We start from the raw sequence: 27,551 nt of genomic DNA, 5'->3' as shown, positions 1-27,551 counted from the left end.
CCACCCAGCCCTGAGCTTTGGGACCAGACCCAAGGATGCCAACCAGCAGCCTCTGCCCCGGTGATGGGTTCAAAGTCAGCCAGCAGAGGGCCAATCTGAGCCACTGAGATGCAGTAAGACTGCTGTGTTGGGGCTTCTGAACAGAAGCATCCCCACCACTCTTCACCTGGTGGACTTAAGTGATAAAGGGTCTGGAGCTACCTCACTCGTCCCGCAACCACTGTGTCTGAGAAGGGGTCAACCCGGAAGAGATAGATCCAACAGGGCTAATAATCCACGTATGGAACCTGAATTGCCCTCGGAGTCTTCCCTTGGTTCTGTGTAGTAATAAATTCTCCAGTTACTTAAGCCTCTTTGATGGGTTTCAACCACTTGCTATATCCAAGGTTGGTATAGGAAAATTCCAAAATTTAGGCAATGTGAGAAAGGAAATTAAAAATCACCCATGACAGTCCTCCTACCACCCCGAGGCAACCACGGGCCATCTCTAGCGCCGCTGGCCGGGTTCCCCAGGAGGCAGCCTCACAGAGAGATCTGCATGCTGGGGGTGATGAGGGTGGCTCCTGGGACCCTCCACACCTATGGGGAGGGGCAGGGCAGGTCGGGGCAGAGGTGAAGACGGACTGCAAGCCACGGGGTCACAACAAATGCCCAGCTGACACCTCGGGGCGTCCTGGCCCTGGGAAGACCCTTCAGAGGTGTCCCTCCCCCAGCTCCACACACACAGACTAGTTGCTGGATGCAGGCTGCCCTCAGGAGGGTGGACCTTGGGCAAAGCCCTCTCTTCTGTCCAGGGCAGTCTCCTCGGCGGGGCACCCAGCTTTGAGCTGGTGGTGCCCACACATCCCGCAGGTGCGAAATTAGTCCTGAACGAGGGGGCCTGGGCGGCATGAACTACATCTGCACGTGTCCTTTTAGTCTACTTTGTTCATGCATTTTTTCCTTCTTTAGAAATTTTGGTCATATTTAAATGCTGTTTCATTTGATAGGTTTTCTACCCTAACATTACATTCTGAGCATTTTCTAATCATTAGATAGTTTTAAAATGAACTGTAAGCATAGTTATAGATTACTTCCTATAGGTACCATAAAGTATTTAAACATTCTCTTACTACTGGATGTTTGGAGTATTTCCAATGTTCTTTAATCCTCAGATGTAAATTTTTGTTTGCATCTCTGCAACAAGTTTCTTAGGCTATGTTTCTAGGAGTGGAAGTAAAGAGTGAAAAAATATAAACTACCTTAATGTTCTGGCCAAACTGCCCTTTGAAATTTTATGTCTATTTACATTCTGACAAGAGTTACATTTTTCTCATTAGAATTGAATGTTTCTATATTCTAATTCTCGCCAACTGACCAAAAATGATGTCTCATTCTTGCTTTTGTTTCTTTTCCCTTATTAGCAATAAGTTTGAAGATTTTTTAATACCCACTGATTTTTTGTTTCTTTCATATGCAAACAGTCTGGCCATTTGTGTGGGGGGGTTAGTTTTTCTATTTTGGTGTTAAATAGTCTTCTAATTGATTTATTAAAGCTCTTTATATATAAAATATACCAACCTTGTGTCTGTTATATTTGTTAAAAATATCCTTCCACTAGTCAGCTGCATTTTAATTAAATTAGAGTGGTTCTGAAGTTTCATATAGTAAAAAAAAAAAAAAAAAAATCTTAATTTTTTTCTTCCATGTTCTAAAAAGACCTTCCCCATCCTGAGGCACAATCAAGTTCAATCTTCACTCACACTCCTTGTCTAGAACTCAGCGTCCTTCCTCAGGAAAGCTTCCTCTGACTGGGCTGCATCTCCCAATGATACGTCTCCATAGTCCCACAGACCCACTGCTGGTACACCCATCGCAGATGCAGTTTTACTTTTACAGGAGTGTTTATAAGCTTTGAAAGGATGTGGGACAACCAGTAGGCTGTTCATTGCTGTATTCTCAGAATCTGGCCCAGAACCTAGCACTGTAGGTAACAGTTTCTAATTTTTAACTATTGCAATATCTACATTTAACTCTTCGATCACTTGGGAATCTATTTTACTGTAGAATATGAAGAACATTTCTGTCTTTATTTTGTCCCACCATTTACAAAATAATCCTTCCTTTTCTCACTGTAACACAAATGCCATCATATACATCAGTCTATAATACCTTTACACACAGACACACGTTCAATTCTTACTCTATTGGGGTCTGCAGTGGGACTCTTTCTTGTGTTACCTTGTTCCAGCCATAGGAATGTCAACATGGCTATTGTTCTGACTATTTTGGAGTTAGATTATGCTCTAATATCTGACTAGACCAGCAACTTTCACCATGACTCTTCCCCTAAATGGACTGGTTAAAATCACTTGATCAAGTCCTCCGCCAATAAGACAATTTTAAAAATAAATCATTAAATTAAAATGTCACGGAGCTCCTGTTCCATTCTCTTTTTTAAATTTCATGGACTATCTTTTGGCCAAATGCGCATCTGCTTACTTGAGCAATCCTGCCCGATGGAAGACGTAGAGGTCCTGGTCCAGGGTGCAGTTGTTGAAGGGGACAATCTTCACGAAGTTCTGTATGAGGGCAAACTCAGGGGTGAGATGTGGCAGAGAAATGATGCAGAAGTTCTTGTCCTGGCGTGATTGGAGACCAGATACAAATCATTTATCACTACAAGTTCCTGCCATAAAACACTAAATAGGAGTAAAATGTGTAAAGGAGATGGTATTCAAGTTAAAGATTCCTATCATTTGGAAAGTAATCAGAAAATTCAGGGGATAAGCAATTGCAAGAATATGGAGAAGGGCTTCCCTGGTGGCGCAGTGGTTGAGGGTCTGCCTGCTGATTCAGGGGACATGGGTTCGTGCCCCGGTTCGGGAAGATTCCACATTCCGTGGAGCAGCTGGGCCCGTGAGCCATGGCCACTGAGCCTGCGTGTATGGAGCCTGTGCTCCGCAACGGGAGAGGCCACAACAGTGAGAGGAACGCATACCGCAAAAAAAAAAAAAAAAAGAATATGGAGAAAATATCTGTGTTTGACTGAAACCCGAATAAAGGCATATTGTGAATCATAGGACCCATTCAGCACAGCTCTTTTCCAGAAGTACAGTTTTAAACTAAGGATGTTTGCATTTGCAAATTCACTTGTATCCAGGAGTGATGAGGCTGCTCAGTTTCATGGCAAAGGCCCTGGGTTTACCAAGTAATGCTGCACCAGCCGCCAGCCGTGGGCCCCACCTCTGTGAGATGAGAGCGTGGTGCTCCAGGCCTTTTCTGCTCTAAAGTCCTGTGATTACACATCAATGGATGTCTGTGTATTTTATCAGGGCACAGTCCCACTTGGGTGATGAGATCTAAGGGCTGGTTAACCTGGGCAGTGGGATCTGCGTGTCCTGACCTGTATCTGTGCTGTCCAATATGCTGGCCAGGAGCTGAGTCTGGCCACCGAGCATTTGGAATGTGGCTAGTGAGACTGGGGAACTGAATTTTTAATTTTATTTCATTTGATTAAATTTACATTTCAAAACTGATACTTGGGAACCCTCCTACGTTGTTGGTGGGGATGTAAATTGGTGCAGCCACTATGGAGAACATTATGGAGGTTCCTCAAAAAAGTAAACAAACATAGAGCTACCATATGATCCAGCAATCCCACTCCTGGACACATACCCGGACAAAACTCTAATTCAAAAAGACACATGCACCTCAATGTTCACTGCAGCACTATTCACAATAGCCAAGACATAGAAAAAATCGAAATGTCCATTGACAGATGAATGGATAAAGGAGATGTGGTATATATACACAGTGGAATACTACTCAGCCATAAAAAAGAACGAAATAATGCCATTTGCAGCTACATGGATTGACCTAGATATTATCATACTAAGCGAAGTAAGTCAAAAAGAGAAAGACAAATACCAAATGATATCACTTATACGTGGAATCTAAAACGTGACACAAATGAACCTATGTATGAAACAGAAACAGACTCACAGACATGGAGAACAGGCTTATGGCTGCCACGGGGAAGGGGGTGTGGGGGAAGGTTGGACAGGGAGTTTGGGCTTAGTAGATGCAAACTATTACATATGGAATGGATAAACAACAAGGTCCTACTGTATAGCACAGGGAACTACATTCAATATCCTATAATAAACCATAATGGAAAAGAAAAAAATAATAAAATAAAAACTGATACTCAGTTCAGTTATTGGAAAAGTTTTATGTATGTTTAGAACAATTTGGGTATGTGAATCTACTCATTCAACTGTAAATTTTACAAAATCTAGAAGCAGAGTGAGGATTTCTGATGACAATTTAGTGCTCGTATAGAGATGTGCCCTAAATGTAAAATACACATTGGATTTTAAAAACTGAGAAAATGGATGTACAAGATCTCATTAATACTTTTGCATACTGATTACATACTAAAATCATTAAATTTTGGACATACTGCATTAAGTAAAATATATTATTAAAACTGATTTCACCTGTGTCTTTTTACTTTTTTTTTATAATGTGGCTGCTGGTACATTTAGAGTTTGTTGTCTATGGGACAGTGCTGCCTTGGACTGTCTGTGCTCCTCACGTCCACCGTGACCCTCTGCCAGGTGCCTGCAGAAGCAGCTTGCTCTTCCCAGAGCTAATTTGTCCCTTTGGCATCTCACCTCCTCCTGAACCCTGTGAAGGCCTTGCCTGGGCGAATCCAAAACCCTGGGGACACATGTGCAACCCAAAGGAGTGATCACTCTTTCACCTGATCTTCCTTCTTTCTAGCAAAACAACACAGCTCCTTCTGGGGAACTTGCGAGTCACGTTGTCGAAATACCCAAGCTGAAAATAAGGACCAAGTGCCAAGCCCTGGGGGGCTTCCTCTGGGAGAAATGAGTAATTCCTACCATATGATCCAGCAATCCCACTCCTGGACATATACCCAGACAAAACTCTAATTCAAAAAGACACATGCACCTCAATGTTCATCGCAGCACTATTCACAATAGCCAAGACATAGAAACAACCAAAATGTCCATTGAGAGATGAATGGATAAAGGAGATGTGGTATATATACACAATGGAATACTACTCAGCCATAAAAGAGAATGAACGTAATGAGTTGCTTCAACATGGATGGGAAGGATTAAGGATGAAGTAACGAAGGTATTTTGTTTCTGTCTCCCCATATCCTGAAATAATTAATTAAAAAGTAAACATGTCTTTTACTACCTTAAAGCCAGCATTGCTTTTGTAATAATACTGAAGATCTGTCTCTGCATGGACTTCAAAATAGGAATGAATTGAACTTACTGAATTTACTTTGGGGCATCTTGGAGGGAAGCCGGCTTTGCAAACCCTCCCTCAGGGTCATCTACAGTGTTTTATGAGCTTCAAAATTAATTCAAAAAAATTACGATGGAAAACATCATTGCCAAGTCTTCATCATCTTAACAAAATGAGGAAATACAATCTATGATCACATAGCTTTCAGGCAACAGAATTAAACCTATTTTGTTTTTTAGCCTTGGTATAAAGAACATCGAGGAAAAATAAAAAAAATAGATAATTTGCCTGTAATTAGCTAACTGAAGAAGCATGGTTTTTGACTTGACTAAACTGATAGACCAGCCATGGAAAAAGTCATAAAACTCCAATTAAGGAACCTAAATTGTCTTCTTGCCCCACTTTCTTCCCTCCAATAAAGTGATGAGAGGTTGGTCAGAATCTCTATCCCTTGACGACCATGAAACAAAAGTGGAGGAGGTGGCCTGGACAACCTGAGATGGAGAACCTTGTTTGCACTTGTGTGCCTGCCTGGGGCCATCCACCAACCAACCGTAGAGGGTCAAGTCAATCCCATGTGTCAGGTGCCACCAACCAGAAGATCAACTGCAAGTTCCCACTTTCCTACCCTCAGAAAAGCAATCTAATGGTGTCAGCATTCTTTGAGCCAAAGCAAACTATAAAGTAATACAACCGTCTAACTCACTTTAGAGTAATTCCTGACATTTTCATGTACTACCAGCATTCTATTCATGATTTGATTGTAATAAGACACTGATGAAGCAATCTCTAAAATAAATTATGCATTGAAAGAAAACTATTACAACAGCGTGACTGAAAAATTATTGAAAATGACAATCTTTTCTACTTTTAAGAGTTCAGGACATGTCATTCAACCTTTTTTTTCAGAACAGAAAAGTGGTTCCAACCTTAACATTCATAGCAGATTAAATGTTTGGACAATGAATATGGCATCCTACTATTTTATCATTTTTCTAGCTTATAAAATCAATTATATTACTCAAAATTCAACATGTACTTACAGGAAAAAGACTGAAAACAAAATTCATGAAGTCCAGTGACCTGTAAACAAGACAGTAAAAACTGTCAGTGCACATTTAAAAAGACCTATGGCTCTCCCCGCTTAGGCAGTGATTAGCCAACCAGTAACCAGAATTTGTGTCTAACTGAATAGTAATCAGCTGCAGAAGGCATAAGCTTCAAATGTCAGTAACGAAGTGTTTTTCTAGAACCAAAAGTACTATTATAGCAATTAAAAATCTCTACACATTCAAAAAGCAAGATAGTCATTCTGTGGACACGATCCTTCCCTTCCTTTTAGGAGGTGCTGCGGGGGAGACATGGGCATATTATAAGCTACTCTGATCTTTTTCTCTTTTATATGCAAAAGATTTTCTGACCAGCTGCAGGTGTATATTTATAGGCGAACCATAATGGGTCATCAAATGTTTGTTTGAAAATTCAAAAATCACAATCTTATCCGAATGCACAGGGGAAAATAAATATACACGACAGATCTAGAAGGGTTTACAGGCTTTTTAGATGTCTACAATATAATTAGAATAAAAAGATTTCCCTTTTCAACCTTTCAATTGAATTTCAATTCCAAAGAAACCGAAAACTTGAAAGGATAAAAGTCCAAGAAAAGCATGGTTCTAAGGAAAGCTAGGAGAACGGGAATGTGATTAAATACATCCTCTAAAACGGGAGTGTCCAGCGGTGCTCTTGGTCATCTTAAAGATACTCTGGAACCTTCCAGTCTATCAAAATGGGCCAGTCTTTCCTTTTCAACATTGTTCTGTGGACGGAATGGTAGACTATGTGGGCATCCCAAAGGGGCTGTGGAATCTCGGCACCGAGGGCAGGGGTCCAATCCAGACTACAGGGCGCAGCGAGCACTGAACACGGGGTTGTTCTGGAGGGACAGGAAGCCTCGTCTGCCCGGGACCAGGCCTCCTACCTCTGGCAGCTGCCCTGGATTGTTGATGGGTGTCCTGCTAACACCCCTCTCAGACTGAGACTCCAGCCCCGATTCAGTGGGGAGCACAAAGCAAGGGACAAAGCCATCATCGTGGCCTGGCCTGGCCCCCCGCCGTCAGCTCAGGAATAGGGTAGAGGGTAGAGTGAGAAGCCTGGCCTGTGACTGGGGTATCTACTAAGTCCTAGATCAAGCCACATTGAAAATCGGTCCCACCACTGGATTATCCTTTCTTACGTGAGGCAATTATTCCATGTTTCCAAAGCCAGTTTCAGCTGGATTTTCTATTGCTTGCAACTAAAAGACTCCAGACAAGCAGCAACCTAAACCCAAAATCCCCCCAAAATGCAAACTCTAGAGAATGGGGAACAGCATGTGGCTAAGGAAGTGATGATTTTCCAGACCCTGGGCAGCCCAGTTCTCTGGGTCTGACCCACATTTTATGGGCTGGAGTCTGGAAGTGGGGCTTCCAGTGTTGGGCCACCACGGCCAGGAGAAGGTCTTCGCGCAGCAGACACACTGGGGACCAGCGCTTACCTTGCTTCGTACTTCTCGTCAATACAAAACAGCTGGATGCAGAAGGCAGTGGAGGCGCCCTTGTAGATGGGGCGGAAGTTGCTCGTCTCTTCGGGCAGAGAGATGGATACTGAGCTCGTGTTGCTGATGCAGTAATCCGTGTAATCCACACTGTACTCCTGACTGAGTTTTTCTGTGTCCTACAGCAAGGAGAGAGGAGGAACTGAACTGGGAATCCTATTTATTTTCTACCATTTAATGGGCTAGTGGCTGCCTTGTCTCCAAAGGACACTGTTCCCAGGACAGATGTGACTGCCTCACCTGAAACAAACCGCCCCGAGCCAGGCCCGGTTTTAAGGAGGTGTTCTTAGTGAGATTTCAAAATTGTTGAGGATGGAAACAAGTTCTCGCGCAAAGGTCGGAAAACGAACGGTCTCAGTTGGTCTTTGATACAGGATCCATATTTTAACTGCATCCCTGGATAGAGGTTAGAGCATGGGACTACTACATGCGTATTAATTCCATATAAGCGAAACACCTCTGTCCCCAGTTTTCCTTGTGATTTTGTGCTACTAGAATTTTTGGATCTTGGGACTGTTCAGGTGGTTTGCTAGTGAGGGGGAGCCCCGGGAGCCAATTGCCCAGAGCCACCTGGAGAGTCAATGCTGAGTCCTGTCAGGTCTCATTCATCGAAAGAGGTGTTACAGCTCAGTGAGAGGAACATGATTCACTCCGAGATCCTCTCGGAGTTCTTTGAAATTGAAGTAATGCATGCGTATGGTAAAAAGTAAACTAATATTAGCATTACAAGGTTATAAAGAAAGTCAGGAGCCTCCTACTCCCCCATTGACGAGCATTTTCAACTTTCTCCTTTCTTTTGGCCTTTACCTCTATATTTCTGAGTACTATTATGCTGGTGTCTGTATTTGGAGAACAGGGCGGGAGGACAGGGCAGGGGTTCCCCCACGTGAAATGGAGAATCCCACTGATCTGCCTGTTCTCTGTCTTTCCCCATCGCACAGCCTCGCACCGTGCACTGGATTTGGAGCTGCTTCTGCTTGACCCTTCAGAGAACGATCACCTGGTCCTTTCACTTGGGGGGTAGTTGACAAGCTAAGTGTCCTCTGCAGGGAACCTATTGTCCCCAACACCACCTGGCAGACTGTCACACAGAGCCCTCGCCCCGCCTTCTGCAGAAGCCCCAGGGCCCGGACTCTTTGTGGGCACACGTGGAGAATCCCTCCTCATCACGGTGCCCGGCCTCCGCCTTCCCCAGCTGTGAAGAGCCAGTGCAGACCCCGCCATCGATTTCCTTCTTTCTAAACACCTTTAAAGTGCTCGTGTTCCAATATCTCCTCTCCCAGTCTTCTTGTCTGTGTGGATTTGTGCCCTTATTCTTCCCTTATGGTTATTTCAGTGGTTTTTTCCAGAAGGGAGAGCAGATAAACATGGGAGATCAATCCTCCTTGTTGACCCGGATACCCTCTGGGATGCCAGTGCATCTAATGCAGTATGGACCACCCTGACCCCCTCCATATCCTTGTTTGGGTCCCTAAAGGAATGGCTACCCTCTTAGAAATACTGGAGAGAGACTGCTCCCCTCTGCTGCGTGCCCTGCTCCCTCCTCCCTGGGGCACGAGGAGTGGACACCCTAATGTGGGTTCCCTAGAAGCAAAAGGAGCTAAGTTCACACAGGGAGCGATGCCAGGAAATTCTGTGAGGCTAGTGGGCGAGTGAGGAGGGAAGAGAAGGACCTCAACGTGGCACAATGAACAAGTGGGTTATTGTCAATCCCGCCAAGACCTCGGGGAGATGTGGAGAGCACCCCTGGGAGCCATCCTACCCAAAAGGCAGAGGAGCTGGGGGCTGATTCTCCAACTGCCCCTGGAGGTGGCGACCTGCCTGCAGGAATAGCCCCAGGGAAAGAGCAGGCACTGAAGCCCCCATCCTCAGGGTGCTGGGGGGTGAGCAGTGCCAGAGGAGCTGGTAGGGGACCTGCAGCACATGCCAACGTGAGGCTCAGAAAGTGGACCTGTGCCCGCCTGGGGCCCACTCCTTCCAGAAGCACGTCCCGCTCCTGGCAGCTGGTGGAAGATGCTACCACCCCTTGGCCTGAATCTGTAACAGGAGGAAGCAGTTCCTGGAACCAGAGATGCGTGTGAATGACACATCAGACACATAAGTGTGTACATGGACGTACTCTACGTAGAGCAGGAGAAAACTCCTACAGACGTTTGCCCCTCCAACATGTTTTCTTTCTAGACAATGGGAAGAACAGAAAGATTCTATTTACTGAAATGGTTGCAAATTATTGATGTAGAAAGTGTAACTTCTAGGACCAAGCTGTGCAAGGGATATAGAATAAAGGTCTCATGACAGTGGAGTGAGAGTGCACCGAGGGAGGCTTTGTGGAGCAGGTCCTGAGTAAGGAGGCGGCTCTGAACTGGGAAAGAAGGCGGGAGGCCTGGCGAGGAAAGCGCACGAAGACGCAGGTGGAGAGGAGTGAGCCGCACTGGCCCCCTGAAGGGCCCTCGCAAGCCCTACCTCTGCTTCACTAGCGTTTCCACTTTGGACTGGTGATAAAGCTTCCTCCATTGCGGCTTCTTCTGTGCTTTTTCTCTGCAAAAGACAAAGGCAAGACATGAGAATAAATCAACACCCACAGTGGTTCAGAGCTCGAGCTCTGTATGAGCTGCCTGGGTCAGATCCTGGCCTCCCTTCTTTCAGGGCATGTGGCGTTGGGAAAGTGAGGGATCCCCAGTTTCCTCATCTGTACAAAGGGGCTAAGAGCAGCACCTATCTCATAAGGTTGTCCTGAGGATAAAATAAGGACAGGTGGATGGAGAGATGCTTAGCATCTTCTGACTCTCTGTAGATGTTAGTTATTCCTCCTTTATTCTTATTCTTCTGTGTAACTTAAAAGATGCACTAGGGCTTTTATAAAAACTGCTTTATTGAGGTATAATTGACATACAGTAAACAGCATATATTTAAAGTGTAGCTTTTGAAAAGTTTTGACCTATAGGTACCTATAAAAATATCACCACGATAAAAATAATGAACATATACATCACTCCCCAAAGCTTCTGTGTTTCTGTATGGCTCTTCCTCCCACCCGGGGCCACTCTGCCAACCACAGGCAAACAATGATCTGCTCTTTGTCACTGTAGATTATATGCTGAGTATCTAGAAAGATCTAGATCTTTCTAGATCTAGAAATAGAAAGATAAATAGAAAGATAAACAGAAAGATCTATTTCTGGATCTTCTATTCTGTTCCATTCATCTATTTGTTGACCTTGACATCATTACCACACTGTCTCAGTTACAAAAACCTTATAATAAATCTTGAAGTCAGTAGCATTAGACCTACAACCTTGTTCTCTTTCCATAGTTTCTTTGTGCTAGGTCCTTCCCACTTCCTCATGAATTTTGAAATCACTTTTTCAATTTCTCTAAAAGTTCCTCCTGAAATTTTGACTGTATTTCATTGATCAATCAACAACTTGACAATATCGAGTCCTCGAAATTATGTACAGGGGATATCTCTCCATTTATTTAGGTCTTATTTCATTTCTCTCAGAAATGTTTTGTAGTTTTTAGCATACACAAAATACTTAAATCTGACAACATCTTTTGTCAGATTTAAGTATTCTGTGTATTTGTACTGTTGTAAATGGTAGTTATTTAAATTTCTGATTGTTCATTGCCATTATACAGAGATAAAATTGAACTTTGCATGTTAATTTTGTGTATATTCTTTTGATTCTTTTTTCACTGGCTTGAACCGCCAGAATAATTCTGAATAGAAGTGGTGAGAACTGACATTCTTGTCTTGTTTCTGACCTTGGCGGAAAAGCACTCAGTCTTTTACCAAGGATGTTAGCTATAGGTTTTTCAACGATAACCTCTATCAAATTGAAGAAGTTCTCTTCTACTTCTAATTTTCTGAGAGTTTTTATGAGGAATGAATGTGAATTTTCAGATACCTTTCCTGCATTTATGAGATAAACATATAAGTACTCTTTTTTAGAATGTTAATATGGTGAATTACATTGATTTTCTTATGTTAAACCAACCTTGCATTCTCAGAATAAAGCCTACTTGATCATGACATTGTCCTTTTAATATATTGGTTCAATTTATTAAAGGTTTTATTTGAATTTTTCCATCGATGTTTATGAGAGCTGTTGATTTGAAGTTTTATTTCCCTGTGATGTCTTTTGTTGGGAAAGAACATACTTTAGATGACCTGAATCCTTTTAAATTTATTGAGACTTCTTTTCTAGCTTGAAATATGATCTAACTTGGTAACTATTCCATGTGGATGTGGGAAGGTGTATTCTGCCGTTGTTGGGTAGAGTTAGGTCAAATTGGTCAATAGTATTCTTAAAATCTTCTACATTCTTACTGATTTACTGTCTACTCGTTCTATCAATGATTAAGGGAGGGATATTGAAATCTCCAAATATAGTTGTTTGTTTATTTATTTATTTATTTGTCTTTGCAGTTCTATCAATTTTTGCTTCATGTGTTTTGAAGTTCCACTATTAGGTGCATAAATATTTAGGATTGTTATGTCCTCTTGACCTTTGTTATCCCTGGTAATATTCCCTTTTCTGAAATCCACTTTGTCTGAAATGAATAAAGCTACTCCAGCTTTCTTTTGATTAGTGTTACCATGATGTATCTATTTGCATGTTTTTCATCTGAACCTATTGTATCTACTCAAAGTGCATTTTTTTTTGTAATTCACATGTAACTGTTTTGCTTTTTAATCCAAACTATATCTGATTTATACATTCTTTTTTAGACCATTTTACATTTAATGTAATTATTGATGTGGTTAGGTTTAAGTCTGTTATCTTGCTGTTTGTTTTCTATTTGTCCTATCTGTTCTTTATTCCCCTTTTCCTCTCTTTTTGCCTTCTTTTGGAGTCATTGTATACTTTTATGATTCCACTTCACCTCTTTGTAGGCTTATTAGATATAACTTTCTGAATTTGACTTGTAACTTTCATGTTCTTTTAGTTTATAGTATACATCTTTAAGTCTATCTTCAGGTGATATAATATCACTTCAGGTGTAGTATAAGGACCCTAAAATAGGGTCCTTACATTGTGCCCTCTGGCCTTTGTGCTGTTCTTGTCAGATGTTTTTACACATGTTGAAAGCTCCACACTATGTTGTTTTTATTTTATTTAGGCCGTCAACTATCTTTTAAAGAGATATAGAAAATAAAAGCAAAATCTTACACATTTACCCATTTAGTTACCACTTCCAGTGTTCATCGCCCTCTGTGTAGATCCAGATTTCCATCTGGCATCATTTTCCTTCTGCCTGAAGGACTTCCTTTCACATTTCTTGTAGTTGGGTCTACTGGTAATGAATTCTTTCCCCTTTTCTGCGTAGGCAGAGTCTTTATTTCACCTTTATTTTTGAAAGATATTCAATGGGTGTAAAATTCTCGGTTGACAGTTTATTTTCTTCCAGTTCCTTAAAGATGTGACTCCACCGTCTTTTTTGCTCACATTGTTTCCAACAAGAAATCTGCTGCCATCCTTATCTTTGGGCCTCTGTTCCCAACTTGTCCTTTTTTTTTCTCCCTCTGGGTACTTTTAAGATTTTCTTTTTATGACTGGTTTTCCACTATTTGATTATGATGGGCTTTGGTATAGTTTTCTTCATGTTTCTTGTGCTTGTTATTGGTTGAGCTTGTGTCTGTGGGTTTACTGTTTTCATAAAATTTGGAATTTTTAAGTCATTATTTTTTCAAATATTTTTTCTGTTCCAACCTCTTTCTCCTCTTCTTTATGAATTCCAATTACACACATATTAGGTACTTAAAGTTATCCCACAGCTCACTGATACATTTTTTTTTTTAATTCTCATTTCTGTTTCACTAATCCCTTTCTCTGCAATGTCTAATCTGTGATTAATCCTTCCAGTGTATTTTTCATCTCATGAATTGTAGTTTTAATCTCTAAAAGGTTTATTTGGGGTGTTTTTACAGGCATACGTTGGAGGTATTGCAGGTTCATATTCCAGATTCATTCACCACAATAAAGTGAATATTGCAATAAAGCAAGTCATGTGAATTTTTGGTTTCCCAGTACATATAAAAGTTATGTTATACTATACTGTAGGACATTAAGTGTGCAAAAGCATTATGTCTTTAAGAAAAAAAAATTCTAAACATTGTGATTTAATCTACTTGGGTGCTGGATAATTTTGTATTCCTACAAATATTCTTGAACTTTGTTCTGGGACTCAAATTACTTGGAAGCAGTTTGTTGCTTTTGGATCTTGCTCTAAAGATTTGTTAGATAGGACTGGAGCAGTGCTCTCTCCAGAGCTAATTATTCCTCGCTACTGATGCAGTACCCTTCTGTGCATTCTCCCAATGCCTTGTCAGTCACAGGGTTCCCTGGTCTGGCTGATGGAACACGCACTATTCCCAGCCTTGTATGAGTTCTGTGCACTGTTAATGCTAATCCTTTTAGGAAGTTCTTTCCTCAGCCTGATCTTCAGTAGTTTTGAAGATCAGGCTGATGTGCATGTGCACATCAGTACTCAGCATGTGCAGATCAGTATTCAGCTGAATACCCAAGAGTGACCCTCGCTGGTGTCAACCATCTCTCTGTACAGCTCTCTCCTCTCTGGTACTCTGTCCTGCAAAACTTAGTGGCTTTAGTCTCCATGGACATACCACTTGGCTTCTGTGGTTCCTCCTGCCCTGTGCTGTGGTCAGGGACTCTCTCAAAGGAGGAGGCCACGATGTTTGGAGGGCTTACCTGGCTTGTTTCCCACCTCCCAGGCATCACTCTCCTTTGTTACCTGATGAGAAGTGTCTTAAAAACTTATTTCATATACTTTGGCCATTTTTTTGTTTTTTTTTCAGGCAGGAAAGGAAATCTAGCCATCTTTGCCAGAAGCAGAAATCCCTCACGCTAAGTTCTTTCTATTAATTCCATTCATCAGCTTCATTTCCCGCAATCTAGTCCATGCCAAACAACCTTCTTTAAAAGCTTCAGGTGTCCCTCGTGCCCTCTTCTGGGATGTTTTCCACCCTCATTTCCACATACTGAATTAGGAGGCTTTCCTCTTCCCACCGTGCACCACCTCCTGAAGGCTGTGGCTGTGTTTTGGTCTCGCGAGCGCCCTCAGCACCTAGCAGAGAGCCTGGCCATTGTGAGCGTCCAACCTCTGTGCAGAGAATAAATCAGCCCTCGAAATACAACAGCCACCCAGCTACAGGTTGGGTTCTTTTGTGGTTTGGGGTATAAGAAGGCATTTTCCATAGAGACAATGTGAAAATGCAGCAGGACGAGCCATGTGGCCTAATGCTAAGATAAAGGTGTTCCCTGACTCCTCTTCTTCCCAAGATCTTCTTTGTATGAGCTGATGGGCAGGGGGAATGTTATTTTGTCCAAGATTGGAAAGGAGAAAAAAAGAGAGCTGGGGGCTGGAGTCCAAGAAGCAATGGCACTGCACCAGCCCCCGTCCTGGCCTCAGGTGGACGGAACAGTCAGGAGGACCAGAAACAGAAGGGCCCATGCAGTGAAACGTGTGCTGGGACTCCTGGCCACACGCAGTGCTGATGCAGGGCCAGGCCGCCAACGGTGGCCTAGAGGTAAGCCCGTTCATTCTCCCAGCCCCCTTGGCGAGGCCAGTTCCAGAGGACACAAGGGACATGCCCTGAGGTCCTGCAGGAGCAGGTGAGGACCCAGAGCCCAGTCAATGTGGGCGTTTGTATTTCTGTGACCCATCAGTGGTCAGAGGGTGGCAGAGATGGAACAATGGCTGGATCCCCAGGCCCATCCCCCAAATCCTACGTCCTCTAATACATGGCTGACTGTGGCCTCCTTCAGTGGGGGTATGCCCCCCTTTAGGTCAGGGTGGCAGCACTCACAGAGCAGGAGGGTGTGAGAGGGGCCCCTGCTGAAGCCAGGCTGGGCCAGTGGGCCAGGCGCAATGCAGGGAGCTGTGGCAGGTGGTTCTAGAGCCTGCAGGGCCCAGTGGGGCAGGAAGGAAAATGCTGCTTCATTTGAGTCTGTGGACAAGGTGAGCTTTCTAACCACCTTTAAGCGAGCTGCTTTATCCACATCAGCCTCCTGAAGCCAGGGGATGAGTGAGAAGGCAGGGGGAGAAGGGATGGGGCTCCATCCTGAGCTGGATTCTTGAGGGTGCTGTGAGGCTGATTTGTTACAAACACGCAGCCTGTTTCCTCCCCGCCCTTGTCCCCCAGATCTTAACGTCAGTGAGACCTTTCCCTTCTCGGGAGTGACTCCAGTGCCAGGAACACCCCTGACCCCGACGGCACAAGCAGCACCAGGCTGGGGGGATGATCTCCGTTACCTGGATGCTCTCCCCGGCCTCCGGGGCGACAGCTTCCTGCGGCTCCTTGACTATTTGCTGGCATTCCTGGCTGCTGCTCCTGAGCTCGGCGCCTTTCAGAGAAAAAGGGACAAGAGGACAGAAAAGAGATGGTAAATATCTGCAGAGCACAGGAAATTGGAGGCAGCGTGGTCACGTGTTTCTAAGCTGCAGCATATCTGAAGGATTATATTGCTGAGGGCAGAGCCGCGAGGTGGGGAGAACAGGGTCTTCGCAGCCCACTCGGATTCTGACCTCTCTGTGCCTCCATCCGCACAGGATGGGGGTCCAGTGATACCTGGCTTGACGGAGCTGTGGACATAAACCCGAGGCCAGGATGGGGCTGGGCTGGGCTGCCCCCCAGGAGGCCCTCGAACCTGCCAGAGACCGAGCTCCGTGATCCTTTCATGGGAGCCCCTTTGAAGTTTGTAAACAACTGATTATCAACCTCCTGGATGGCAGGCTTTGAAATGATTTTAAGGCAGAATATGGAAAAGACCACATCAGCTATGTCAGTGCGCTCAGAACACAGAGATTAGCACAAGGGCTGCTTTCCCCGTGCTGGGAAATACTGTGAACAGGCATCTGACAGAGGCCACGATGTTAACTTTTCTACTTTCTAAGCAAGACCTGGAGCTAACTTTGCATTATTGTTTTAATATGTTCTGGAAAGTCAATAATCGGGGTAGTGTTCATATATTTACCGTTCATCAAAAACTAAAGTAGAAAAATCTTTTTTCCCATTTTGTCTGAAAAGTTCTTTTGCCCCTCCCTTTCTTCCTTCTCCTTCTGCTGTCTTTTCTTTTCCTTGTTCCTGTCTTTCTCCCCACCACCACCCCCCTCCTCTTCCACTGTCTCACTCCCTCCCACCCTCCCCCGCTCTCTCGCCACCCCCGGCCCCTCCTTTCTTGTTCACTCTGTGTCTGCTCCACTGGGACTCTTAGCCCTCACACCTGCTTGCAGCCTTTCGGCCTTAGCTCAGAGCAGCCCTAGGATGCTCTTGCCCAGGGGCTGCCCCTCCTCAGAATTGTCCGCACATACACAGGAGGGACCCGGGACCTGCTGGAGGCCCCAGATACTGGGCTGCCAGTGGGGCCTGCTGCCCTGTCTTCTTGTTTCTAAGCATCACAGCAGACGTGGTGGCGTCAGAGGCAGCCTATCCTCTCCGCATCCTCCTCTCCCACTGCATTCGTTCCTGCAGCAACAGCCAGTGCAACGGCCCCTGCAGATGCCTCTCAACCCCAAATTCCCACTTACTCATGCCCTATATCTGCTTCTGGAAAAGATGCAGGCAAATGAAGTAGAATGAAATTCTAAGAGAAGAATCAGATGCCCAGGGAGGTGTAAAGGGCAGAGACGAAGAGGCATATAACGTTGAAGGTACAATGAGAGAATGGCACCCCAGCAGAGCAAGTAGCTCTTCTAGGTGGAGAGCAAATGACATGAGAGGGGACAAAGCACTCAGAATCGCTCTTCTGAAGAAAGACGCTTTGGGGAGAATGAAACCTAGCGAGTCTCTAGCACCTGGATACGTCCTGCTCCCTGCAAAACTTTCCAGATCGTTTGTACAGTGTTTCCAGTGTTCTCACAACAGCAAACTAGAGTGCTTTTCAGGTTAATTCAGCTTGTTATTAAGATACAACATGTAGGGCTTCCCTGGTGGAACAGTGGTTGAAAGTCCGCCTGCCGATGCAGGGGACACGGGTTCGTGCCCTGGTCCAGGAAGATCCAACATGCCGCAGAGCGGCTGGGCCCGAGAGCCATGGCCACTGAGCCTGCGCATCCGGAGCCTGTGCTCCGCAATGGGAGAGGCCACAACAGTGAGAGGCCCGTGTACCGCAAAAAAAAAAAAAAAAGACACAACATGTATACGGCACAGTGCATGAATCTCTACCTGTATGTACCACACGTTAACAACCCCTTAAATGAATATTAAAGCTTTTCCAGGGCCCAAAAGTTTCCCTCACCTGCTGTCCAGCCAACACACCTCTTAAAGGTAGCTGCTGGCCTGACTTCTACCATCACTGATTCGTTTTGCTCAGCAGCAAAGTATTTGAATCAAAAACAAACAAACGTTATCAATAACTCCCTATTAAGTTGCACTTTTTAAAAAATAATCTTTTCTTATATTAAGTTTTAAATTTGAAGAACTACCAAAAACACTGTTGAGTTTAAAAGAAAACTAGACTTTCCCTGGGAATTTATTTATTTTATTGAAGTATAGTTGATTTGTAATGTTGTGTTAGTTTCAGGTGTACAGCAAAGTGATTCAGTTTTATGTATATATGTATATGTGTGTGTGTATATATATATTCTTTTTCAGATTCTTTTCCATTATAGGTTATTACAAAATACTGAGTATAACTTCCAGGGCTATACAGTAGGTCCTTGTTGTTTATGTATTTAATATATTTTATGATTAGGACAAAATTACTAAAAAGCCAGAAATTTCACAGACTGAATTAGATTTGCAGTGAACAGTTCATCCTGGAGCCCTCACTGCCTGCCAGGCTGATGTTCACAAGACAATTACCAACGACACCGACTAACTGTCTGGGCTAAAGTGTTGTGGGCGTTGCCATTTATTAAGAAGCAGCTGCCCTGCTTGTCCCCAGAGGTGGCTGCATTTCAGAACTGGGCAAGGTGATGCCACGTCCCTCCTTCCTGTGTCTCTGGGGTTTTGTGGGTTTTAATTAATTAATTAATGTTCTTAATGTGCCCTGAGATCCTCAGATGTGAGGTGCTGTCCTAGCAAAAACTCAAGGCAGCGGTATTATATAACACACAGTTAGAAACACGACTGAGGTTGCAAATTTAAGTGTTTGTTTTTTTTTTTTTTTTGAGGTATGCGGGCCTCTCACTGTTGTGGCCTCTCCCATTGCGGAGCACAGGCTCCAGACGCGCAGGCCCAGCAGCCATGGCTCACGGGCCCAGCCGCTCCGCAGCATGTGGGATCTTCCCGGACCGGGGCACGAACCCGCGTCCCCTGCACCGGCAGGCGGACTCTCAACCACTGCGCCACCAGGGAAGCCCCTTAACTGTTATTTTATTGCTTACACCACCTAAGTAGCTTGGTAGTCACGAACTAGGGCTTTATTCTAGTGGGAGCGAAGGCATCGTCTACTAGCACTTCCTCTCTCAGTCAGACTGCTACCCTGAGGCAGGGTTACCATGAAGCAAATAAAGCTGGAGGTCCAGGTTCCTCCCAAGGCACAGCACCCACTATTGCATTCCTAATTTTGTATTATTTTTCTTAAAGAGAGCTCCCAAATTGTATAGACCCAAGACCTGTGTCTGCCTTGCTCTTTAACAGAAATAATACAGAGGAAAAGCTAAATAATACATTGTGAAGGCTTTAGGAAAAAGTAGCAGTATACAATCTGGTGGGTTTTGACATTTTTTAAAAATAGTGATCAAAAAATCCTAACAAGGTTTTTTTGTGAAATGAAATAAAGTGATTCTAAAAGAGCAAATATGGAAGAACAGCTAGTCAACAAAATTTTAAGAAATAACAACAAAGAGTGGGCCATATTTCCTAATGAATATTAAGACATATTATATTATTGATACTATGTATAAAATAGACAACTGATGGGAATATACTGTATAGCACAGGGAACTCTACCTAATGCACTGTGGTAACCTAAATGTGAGGGAAGTCCAAAAGGGAGGGGATATCTGTATGTGTATGGTTGATGCATTTTGTTGTGTAGTGGAGGCTAACACAACGTTGTAAAGCAACCCTACTCAAATAAAAATTAATTTAAAAAATAACTATTGGGCTTCCCTGGTGGCGCAGTGGTTGAGAGCCTGCCTGCCGATGCAGGGGACACGGGTTCGTGCCCCGGTCCGGGAAGATCCCACATGCCGCGGAGCGGCTGGGCCCGTGAGCCATGGCCACTGAGCCTGCGCGTCCGGAGCCTGTGCTCCACAACGGGAGAGGCCACAACAGTGAGAGGCCCGCGTACCGCAAAAAAAAAAAAAAACAACAAACAAACAGAGAAACAAAAAACTATTTAATCACATAATCCCAAAATAAAAATGGAGATACTTTTCTTAAAAAAAAAAAAAAAGACATATTATAAAGCCATAGTTATTAAAACAGAGGGTTATTGGGAGTAGGAACAGAACAGAAAGCAATCCAGAAAAGAGCCAGATAATTATGAAATGTTCATATATGTTAAAGGTAGCATTGGTGCGGGAAGAATAAACTGTACAATAAGTAGTGCTAACCATAAGGAAAACAATTCATTTGGGCCCCTATTTCATACAATACACAAACATCATTTGCAGATATATTAACAGCTTAAAGTTTTTTAAATACTTTTAAGTTACGAGAAGAAAATATAGGAGAACATCTCTATTATCTTGGGGGTGGAGAAACCCTTTCTTAAAAATGTAGAAGGCAGAAGTCATAAAAAAAATATTGACATGCTAGACCCCATCAGAATTTAAAAGTTCTGTCTGTCAAAAGAACCCCCTATTTTTTAAATAAGTAGATACATGGAGAAAATATTTGCAACACACATGATAGACCAACAATTGAATTCTAGGGAAAGAGGAAAAAAACCACAATAGGCAGAGGAAATGAATGGACAGAAAATGCAAATGACCAATAAACACATAGAAAGTGTCCAACCTCAGTAATAGAGAAATGGAGTTAAAACAATATCTCCTTTCACAGCTATCATACTGGCAAAAGTTAAAAATGCTGACAACACTAAATCCTGGAAAACTAGGAGAGGCTCTGGAGGAAGGCCACTGCTATGGCCATGTTTGGTGGCAATGTATTTCCAGGCCCAACAAGAACGATTCTGGGAATACAGCCTGTGGAAACTCTTGTAAGGGACCCAGTGATACGTGTGCAAGGATATTTATTGCAGCACAGTTTGCAATAACAAAATAGTGGAAACAATTTAAATTTCCATCTAGGGACAAATGTGGCCCATTCCATACAGTGGAATCCTACCCAGAAGATAAAAGGAGGGTCGCAGCTTCCTGCGGCGTCGGAGGTGAGTTGAGGTGGAGGCAGGCTGAGGCTGCGACGATGTCACCAGTGGCGGCAGCGCCATGGCAGGACTCGCAGGATCCCTGCTGCCTTGGTGATCCCGGGCAGACAGCCAGAGACCACAGCGGCTCAGCTCCTGGAGAGCGAGGGTTGAAGAAAGCAGAGGGCAGCCGCCTGCGTCCACTGGCTCCTATTAGGTCAGTTCCTGCAGCGGTGCCCGGTGGCCTTGGCGAAGGCCCTGTCCAGCAGAGATCATGTATTGCCTCCAGTGGCTGCTGCCCGTCTTCCTCATCCCCAAGCCCCTCAACCCCGCCCTGTGGTTCAGCCACTCCATGTTCATGGGCTTCTACCTGCTCAGCTTCCTCCTGGAACGGAAGCCTTGCACAATTTGTGCCTTGGTTTTCCTGGTAGCCCTGTTCCTCATCTGCTATAGCTGCTGGGGAAACTGTTTCCTGTACCACTGCTCCCATTCCCCGCTTCTGGAATCGGCACATGACCCCGGCGTTGTGGGCACCTAACAGCCAGCCCAGTTAGCTTTCCAAGGAAGCAGAAGACGGGAGGGGAGGCATTGACATAGGTCATAAAGCATTGGAGTTTCAAATCCCGCGGCCCTGCGGGGGCCACATTCCTAATGGCGCCTTTTTGGCCTGTGACGTTTTATCCTTATAATGTGAATAATAGCACGGACTGGTGCTTTTATCGTAGAGTCCTGTAGTCGTGGGTGGTCTTGTGGTTGTGTGTGTTCTGTCCCCATCTTGGCCCCTGACTGGCAGGATGGCCACCCCCCTCGCCTCATTCCCACGAGGAGCCTGCACCCATCCTGGTCAACTGCCCCAGCATGATCCGGGCAGATAAAATGCCAGTCTCATTGTCACCTCTGTGACCCTTCCTTGTCAGAGTGTTACTGACTCCTCCGTCCCTCTCTTGGCTTTCTGTTAGTTCTCTTTAGCCCTTTCCTTTTTTGGGGAGCACCTGTCCAAGACAGGGCTCAGTTCTGCACTTATCTCGAATATAAAGAGATTGCTGATGCCCGAGAGCCTCGCTTTTTTATTCTTCTTCCCTGGCCGGCAGGCTAGACAGAATTGTGTCTTGACTGCTGTCCACAAATCTTCAGTATTTTCCCCACTTCATTTTGAAGGAAGAAGTAACAGATACATGTTGCTCTTTCACCTGGGGGTCTGGGCTCTGGCTCAGCAGCCCAGCTTCGCTTCCTCTGCCCTTCCTCCTGCCTTTCTCAACTGTCGCAAGGAGGGGGCCTCATTTTGTCTCCCATGCATGCTCTGCAGGATTGATGTGTTTACGTAGATCTAGCAGTCCCCAGCCGAGTGAATGGGAGAGTACTTGTGTGTTTCATAACAGCCACGATCCCCTGATAGGCGTTTGGATATTTTTTGGTGTGGTGTGCCGTGCATGCGCGTGTGTGTATACGTACGTGTACAAGTACATGTGTAAATCCTTTTTAAAGAAGCTTTATCGAATGTATTGTGATTTTGAGGTGTAGCAATAGCTAGCTTGTAGGGGCCGCTACAGTTGGTATTTAGTCTGGGGATTGCAGAGTGACCAGCACACTGGACTCCGAGGTGGTTCAGACGAGACAGAGGGGAGCGGTGGCCATCGTCCGTCCTCGTGCCAGGAGCTTCTCCGGTCCTGCGCGTATAGACTGTATACGTTACGGAGAATACACGGGAAGACTTTGTGACTGTCACTTGCTTTTTTCTTTTTCTGCGCTTCAGTAAAAGTGTTGGCAAATGAGACTGTCTCCTGGCCCCTGTCCGCTGGGGATCAGCATGGTTGTCCTTCCAGTCTAAACCATCCATCTTTCTCTTGCCTGAAGGGGGAGGGAGGTGGGCCAGGCAGAGGACAGAACTGGAGGCAGTCCATCTATGTAATGGGACTGCGGGGCCACACTTGTGGAACATTTGGACTGCTATTCTGGAGCTTTTATTTCTGGTGTGTTCATTGCACAGCATTTGAAATGTTTAATAAACCTTTATAAACTTAAAAAAAAAAAAGGAGGGTCGCAGAACTAAGCTTATCAACGTTATTAGATCTCAAAGAGCTGAGTGAAGAAGCAAATTTCAGAACGTCCCATACCCAAAAGGTGCCATTTATGTAAAAAATACTGCCACGGGCTTCCCTGGTGGCGCAGTGGTTGAGAATCCACCTGCCAATGCAGGGGACACGGGTTCGATTCCCGGTCCGGGAAGATCCCACATGCCGCGGAGCAACTAAGCCCGTGCACCACAACTACTGAGCCTGTGCTCTAGAGCCCACGAGCCACAACGGCTGAGCCCACGTGCTGCAACTACTGAAAGCCCACGCGCCTAGAGCCCGTGCTCCGCAACAAGAGAAGCCACTGCAATGAGAAGCCCACACATCACATGGAAGAGTAGCCCCTGCTTGCTGCAAATAGAGAACGTATGTGCACAGCAATGAAGACACAACGCAGCCAAAATAAATAAATAAATAAAATTAATTTTAAAAACAAAAAAACCCTCAAAAAACAAAAACACTGCCACAAGATGGTAGTGGTTTTTTTCTGTGAATACATGCATAAAAAGAGGTCTGGATGGATGCATGCTAACAACAATGGCCACTTCTGGGGATGAGAGAGAGAACCAGGCTTGGCCACTGACCAAAGGGAATTCAACTTTTACTGCATTACCCTAACTTTTTAAAGGAGGACAGTTTCGTGTATTATTAACACATTAAGATTTCCCCCAAAATATCTAATTATAAAAGTAAATTTCTACCTTCAGAATATTACAAAATGGTCATTTTGTTTAGTATTTTAATATTATGATTTCAGAAAAGACTGACAAATGAATTTAAGCCACTCAGCTCTAAGAAGAGGAAAGATTAGAGGTTCGCGTTAAATCATTCATTCAACTGAAGTTCAGTGGAGAACGGGGAGTTGAGGGCACTCTAGAGGTACTGCGAAGTACATAATGAATCAGATGCAGTCCTTACTCTAAGAGGCTCACAAGTAATTAGGGTGTGAGTGCACCCCCCAACCCCCCCCACCTCTAATGATCTTGCAGTGTGAAAGTTGCTGAAGCAGAGGTATGAACAAAGCACAGTGCGTGTTCACTTATTTATTCATTCTTTCATTTAAAAATTTATATTTTACACCTACCATCTGGTAGACATTAACACACTAGACGTTGAAGATTCAGCAACGAACAAGACTAACTTGCACTCCCAAAGCAAGTCAGTGAGAGAAGGAGGAAACATTAAGCTCTGCTAGATGCAGAAAATAAGAGCACGGGAGCTGCTTCAAGGTTGAGTGGTCAGAGACGTCCCCCTGGACATTTAAGCTGAGATCTGAAGGATAAGAAGTAGCCTCGAGACAGTAAGGGGATGGAAACAGTGAGCAGACAGTGCTATCAAGCATTTCTGCTGAAGAGTGGAGATGTCCTTATTTCCTGACCTGTTTCCTTCCTTGGTTTGCCTCTGACCCTTTGGTCTTCTTCGTAACTGTGCTAGTTTCCTGTGGCCACTGTAACAAATTACCACGCACTTGGTGGCTTAAAACAACAGAAATGTATGCTCCCACAGTGCTGGAAGCCAGAAGTCCTAAATCAGTACAGTACCCCTGGGCAGAAATCAAGGTGTTGGCAGGGGCAGGCTCCTTCTGTCTTGGATAATTTCATCTCAAGATCCTTCATCACACGTACAAAGACCTTTTACCAAAACTAAGGTAACATTTGCACGTTCCAGGGATTGGGATGTGAACATCTTTCGGGAAGTCACGTTTCAGTCTAACCTCGGGAGCACCTGGGTGCTGTGTATCCACCCAAGTGCTTCCTAGGAAGGTAAACTCAACTTGTCCGAATCCGAAGTCAGAGCACCTCCACCAAATGATTCACTCACTCTTCTTATTCCCATCTTGCAAAACGGCTCCACCATCCACCTAGTTTCTGAAGTCACCCTGGAGGTTTCCCTCTTCCACAGTCTTCCTTCCCCATATGCAGTAAAACATCAAGTTCCATTAAGTCTCCAAAATATCTCCCAGGTTCATCCACAGTCACGCTTCTGGTTTAGCCCCTCATCTCTTTCCAGCACCGTCCAGTGGCCCTTGGAAAGTCTTCCTAGAAACTAGAAGTTGACGGTGTATCCCTTTCTAGTTTAAGGTTCCTGATGGTTGCTCATTAGTTATGTTGTGATTAAACAGAATCTAGACTCTTTCGTGAGGGCTCATAAGACCTCAGCTGCCTCTCCTCCATCTCCTGTCCTGCTTCCTATTTCCCACCACCCCCTCACTTCCCGCTTCAGCAACACTGAGCTGGTGCTTTCCCCTCATACGCCCTGGTCTCTAACACCTCCTTATTTTGCACATGCACATTGTTTTTCCTCTGCCAGGAAAATCTTTATGAAAGCTCCAATTTGTTTTTGAAGTTTTGACTCAAAATCTTTCTTTTCTATGAAGTCTATGTTAACGTTCCCAAGATGACTTAGGTATAACTCTGCTGTGGTCCCACCACAATTTTCTATCCTTCAAAACAAATCTCTGATTATAAATTCATTTGTCTTGTATGTTTATCCTGTCATTAGACGGTGCAAGGCTCACCAGGTGCTAGGACCAGGCTCCCGAAGGTTAGTATATGGGATGTATTAGCTGAATGAACAGCAAGAGGCTGATGATGAAGTCTACAATGATACAAAGGAAAACACTCGCAGGCTGCATGAAAGCAGGACAATGAGCTTTTCCATATTGTTCAAGGAAACTCCTCCCTCCTGGACTGCAGTGCAGACTCCAAGCCATAGAGTATGGTGAACTTGAGCTCAGTGCACTGGTAATTCCCAGATCACTGTCCTGACATGAGACTGTAGGTTTTATCCTCCAACAGGCTAAAATGGAGTTTGTGTCTCCTGAGGACAGGAGAAAGGAGGCCATGACAAAAATCACCAGCGTTCTTCTTTTTTTGGGAACATGGGTTGTAATCATGATGCTGATTTTTCAGCCTCGCTTTGTTTAGGCCCTTTGTCATGCAGTGGCCTCCACTCCAATTCTGGGCTCAGCCTGGGATCTGCTTTGGATAAGTGACATGTGTTGGCTCTAAGCCTAGACCTCAAGAGGCCTTGTGTATTTCCACTTGGTCTCTTGCAGCTGTGCCGTCACCATGAGAACATGCCCCATCCAGCCTGCTACGGGACGAGAGGCACACGGGGCAGAGCCAAGGCCAGCCTAGATCTGCCAAGAGGCAACTGACCCCAAGACACGTGAGAAGACCCAGCCAAGATCAGCAGAGCTGCCTAGCTGACCCCAGCTGCATGAGCAAAACACACTTATTGTGGGATGCCACTGTGGTTTTGCAGTTGTTTGTCAGCAGCATTATTGTGGTAATGGACTACCGATGCAGTGACAAAATATCACAGTGAGAATCAAGTAAATACTGAAGCTGGTTCTTTGAAAAACACCAATTAAATTGACACTGGTGAGACTAATGGAAAAAAAGACACAAATACAAAATACCAGGAATAAAACACAGAAACATAGGGGACATCTATAAAGTAAGACGGTAGATATAAACCCATAAGAACATTAAATGTAAATGAATGAAATACTATAATTAAAAGACAACAGTTGTCACACTAGATAAAAATAACAACAAGTAAACTTATGCTGTTTGTAAGAGACACATCTAACATGTAAGGAAATAGGAAGGATGAAAATAAAAGAGTGGATAGAGATATAACATGCAAATATGAATCAAAGAAAGCAGGTGAGGCCATATTAAAATCAGAAAAAGTAGGCTTTAAGGCAAAAAATTTTCACTAGAGATAAAGAAGGACACTTCATAACTGATTTATTTTAAGTTCAGGGAAGACATAATGACTTAAAAATTATGCACCTAATAACATAGACTCAAAATACATTATTAAAAATTATAGACTATGAATGGAAATTGGTACATCCACAATCAAAGCAGGAGACTTTAACAGACTCTCATGAATTGATGAAACAACTGATGAAGTCAAAAGGATAAAATATTTGACATTATTATCAAACGTGACTGATTCATATAGAACCCTGCACCTAACAACTAAGGATATACACTTTTTTCATGGACTCCAGGAACATTTACCAAAATTGACCATGTGTTGAACAAAATTTAAAGGGTCAAAATCACACAGAGTAGGTTCTCTGACTTTAGTGCAATTAAGCTAAAAGCTAGTGATAAAAAGATAACGAGACTATCCAAATAGACAGAGAAAACGTGGTATGTACAAACAATGGAATATTAATCAGCCTTAAAGAGAAGGAACTCCTGCAACATGTGACGATATGGATAAACCTTGAACATATTATGCTAGGTGAAATAAGTCAGTCACAGGAGGGCAAATACTACATGATTTCACTTATATGTGGTATCTAAAAGTC

The 27,551-nt window shown here is 44.0% G+C and overlaps 2 protein-coding genes across 2 annotated transcripts in view; one reads left to right on the top strand and one right to left on the bottom strand.

Annotated features, from left to right (window-relative positions):
- CFAP61 (cilia and flagella associated protein 61) overlaps positions 1–27,551 on the bottom strand; it is a 255,844-nt gene that overhangs the window by 168,527 nt on the left and 59,766 nt on the right. The window contains exons 9-13 of the mRNA XM_073792625.1: positions 16,141–16,232; positions 10,328–10,402; positions 7,805–7,983; positions 6,312–6,351; positions 2,482–2,621 (exon numbers count right to left, since the gene is read on the bottom strand). Of these exons, the coding sequence (XP_073648726.1) occupies positions 2,482–2,621; positions 6,312–6,351; positions 7,805–7,983; positions 10,328–10,402; positions 16,141–16,232 (526 nt within the window). The remainder of the gene's footprint in view (positions 1–2,481; positions 2,622–6,311; positions 6,352–7,804; positions 7,984–10,327; positions 10,403–16,140; positions 16,233–27,551) is intronic.
- Positions 21,230–22,026, top strand: LOC117308212 (apoptosis inducing factor BLCAP-like). The gene has a single exon (XM_033840355.2). It carries the CDS (start codon positions 21,421–21,423, stop codon positions 21,682–21,684), a length of 264 nt encoding a protein of 87 aa, XP_033696246.1. The 5' UTR covers positions 21,230–21,420; the 3' UTR covers positions 21,685–22,026.

This window comes from Tursiops truncatus, chromosome 15 (genome assembly GCF_011762595.2).
Source record: "Tursiops truncatus isolate mTurTru1 chromosome 15, mTurTru1.mat.Y, whole genome shotgun sequence".
In the NCBI taxonomy this organism is placed as follows: domain Eukaryota; kingdom Metazoa; phylum Chordata; class Mammalia; order Artiodactyla; family Delphinidae; genus Tursiops; species Tursiops truncatus.
The sequence above is the reverse complement of the archived record's forward strand: the minus strand, read 5'-3'. Positions and strand labels throughout refer to the sequence as shown.

Excerpts from the sequence above, each read along its gene's own strand:
- LOC117308212 (XM_033840355.2), top strand. The coding sequence starts at position 21,421 with ATGTATTGCCTCCAGTGGCTGCTGCCCGTCTTCCTCATCCCCAAGCCC.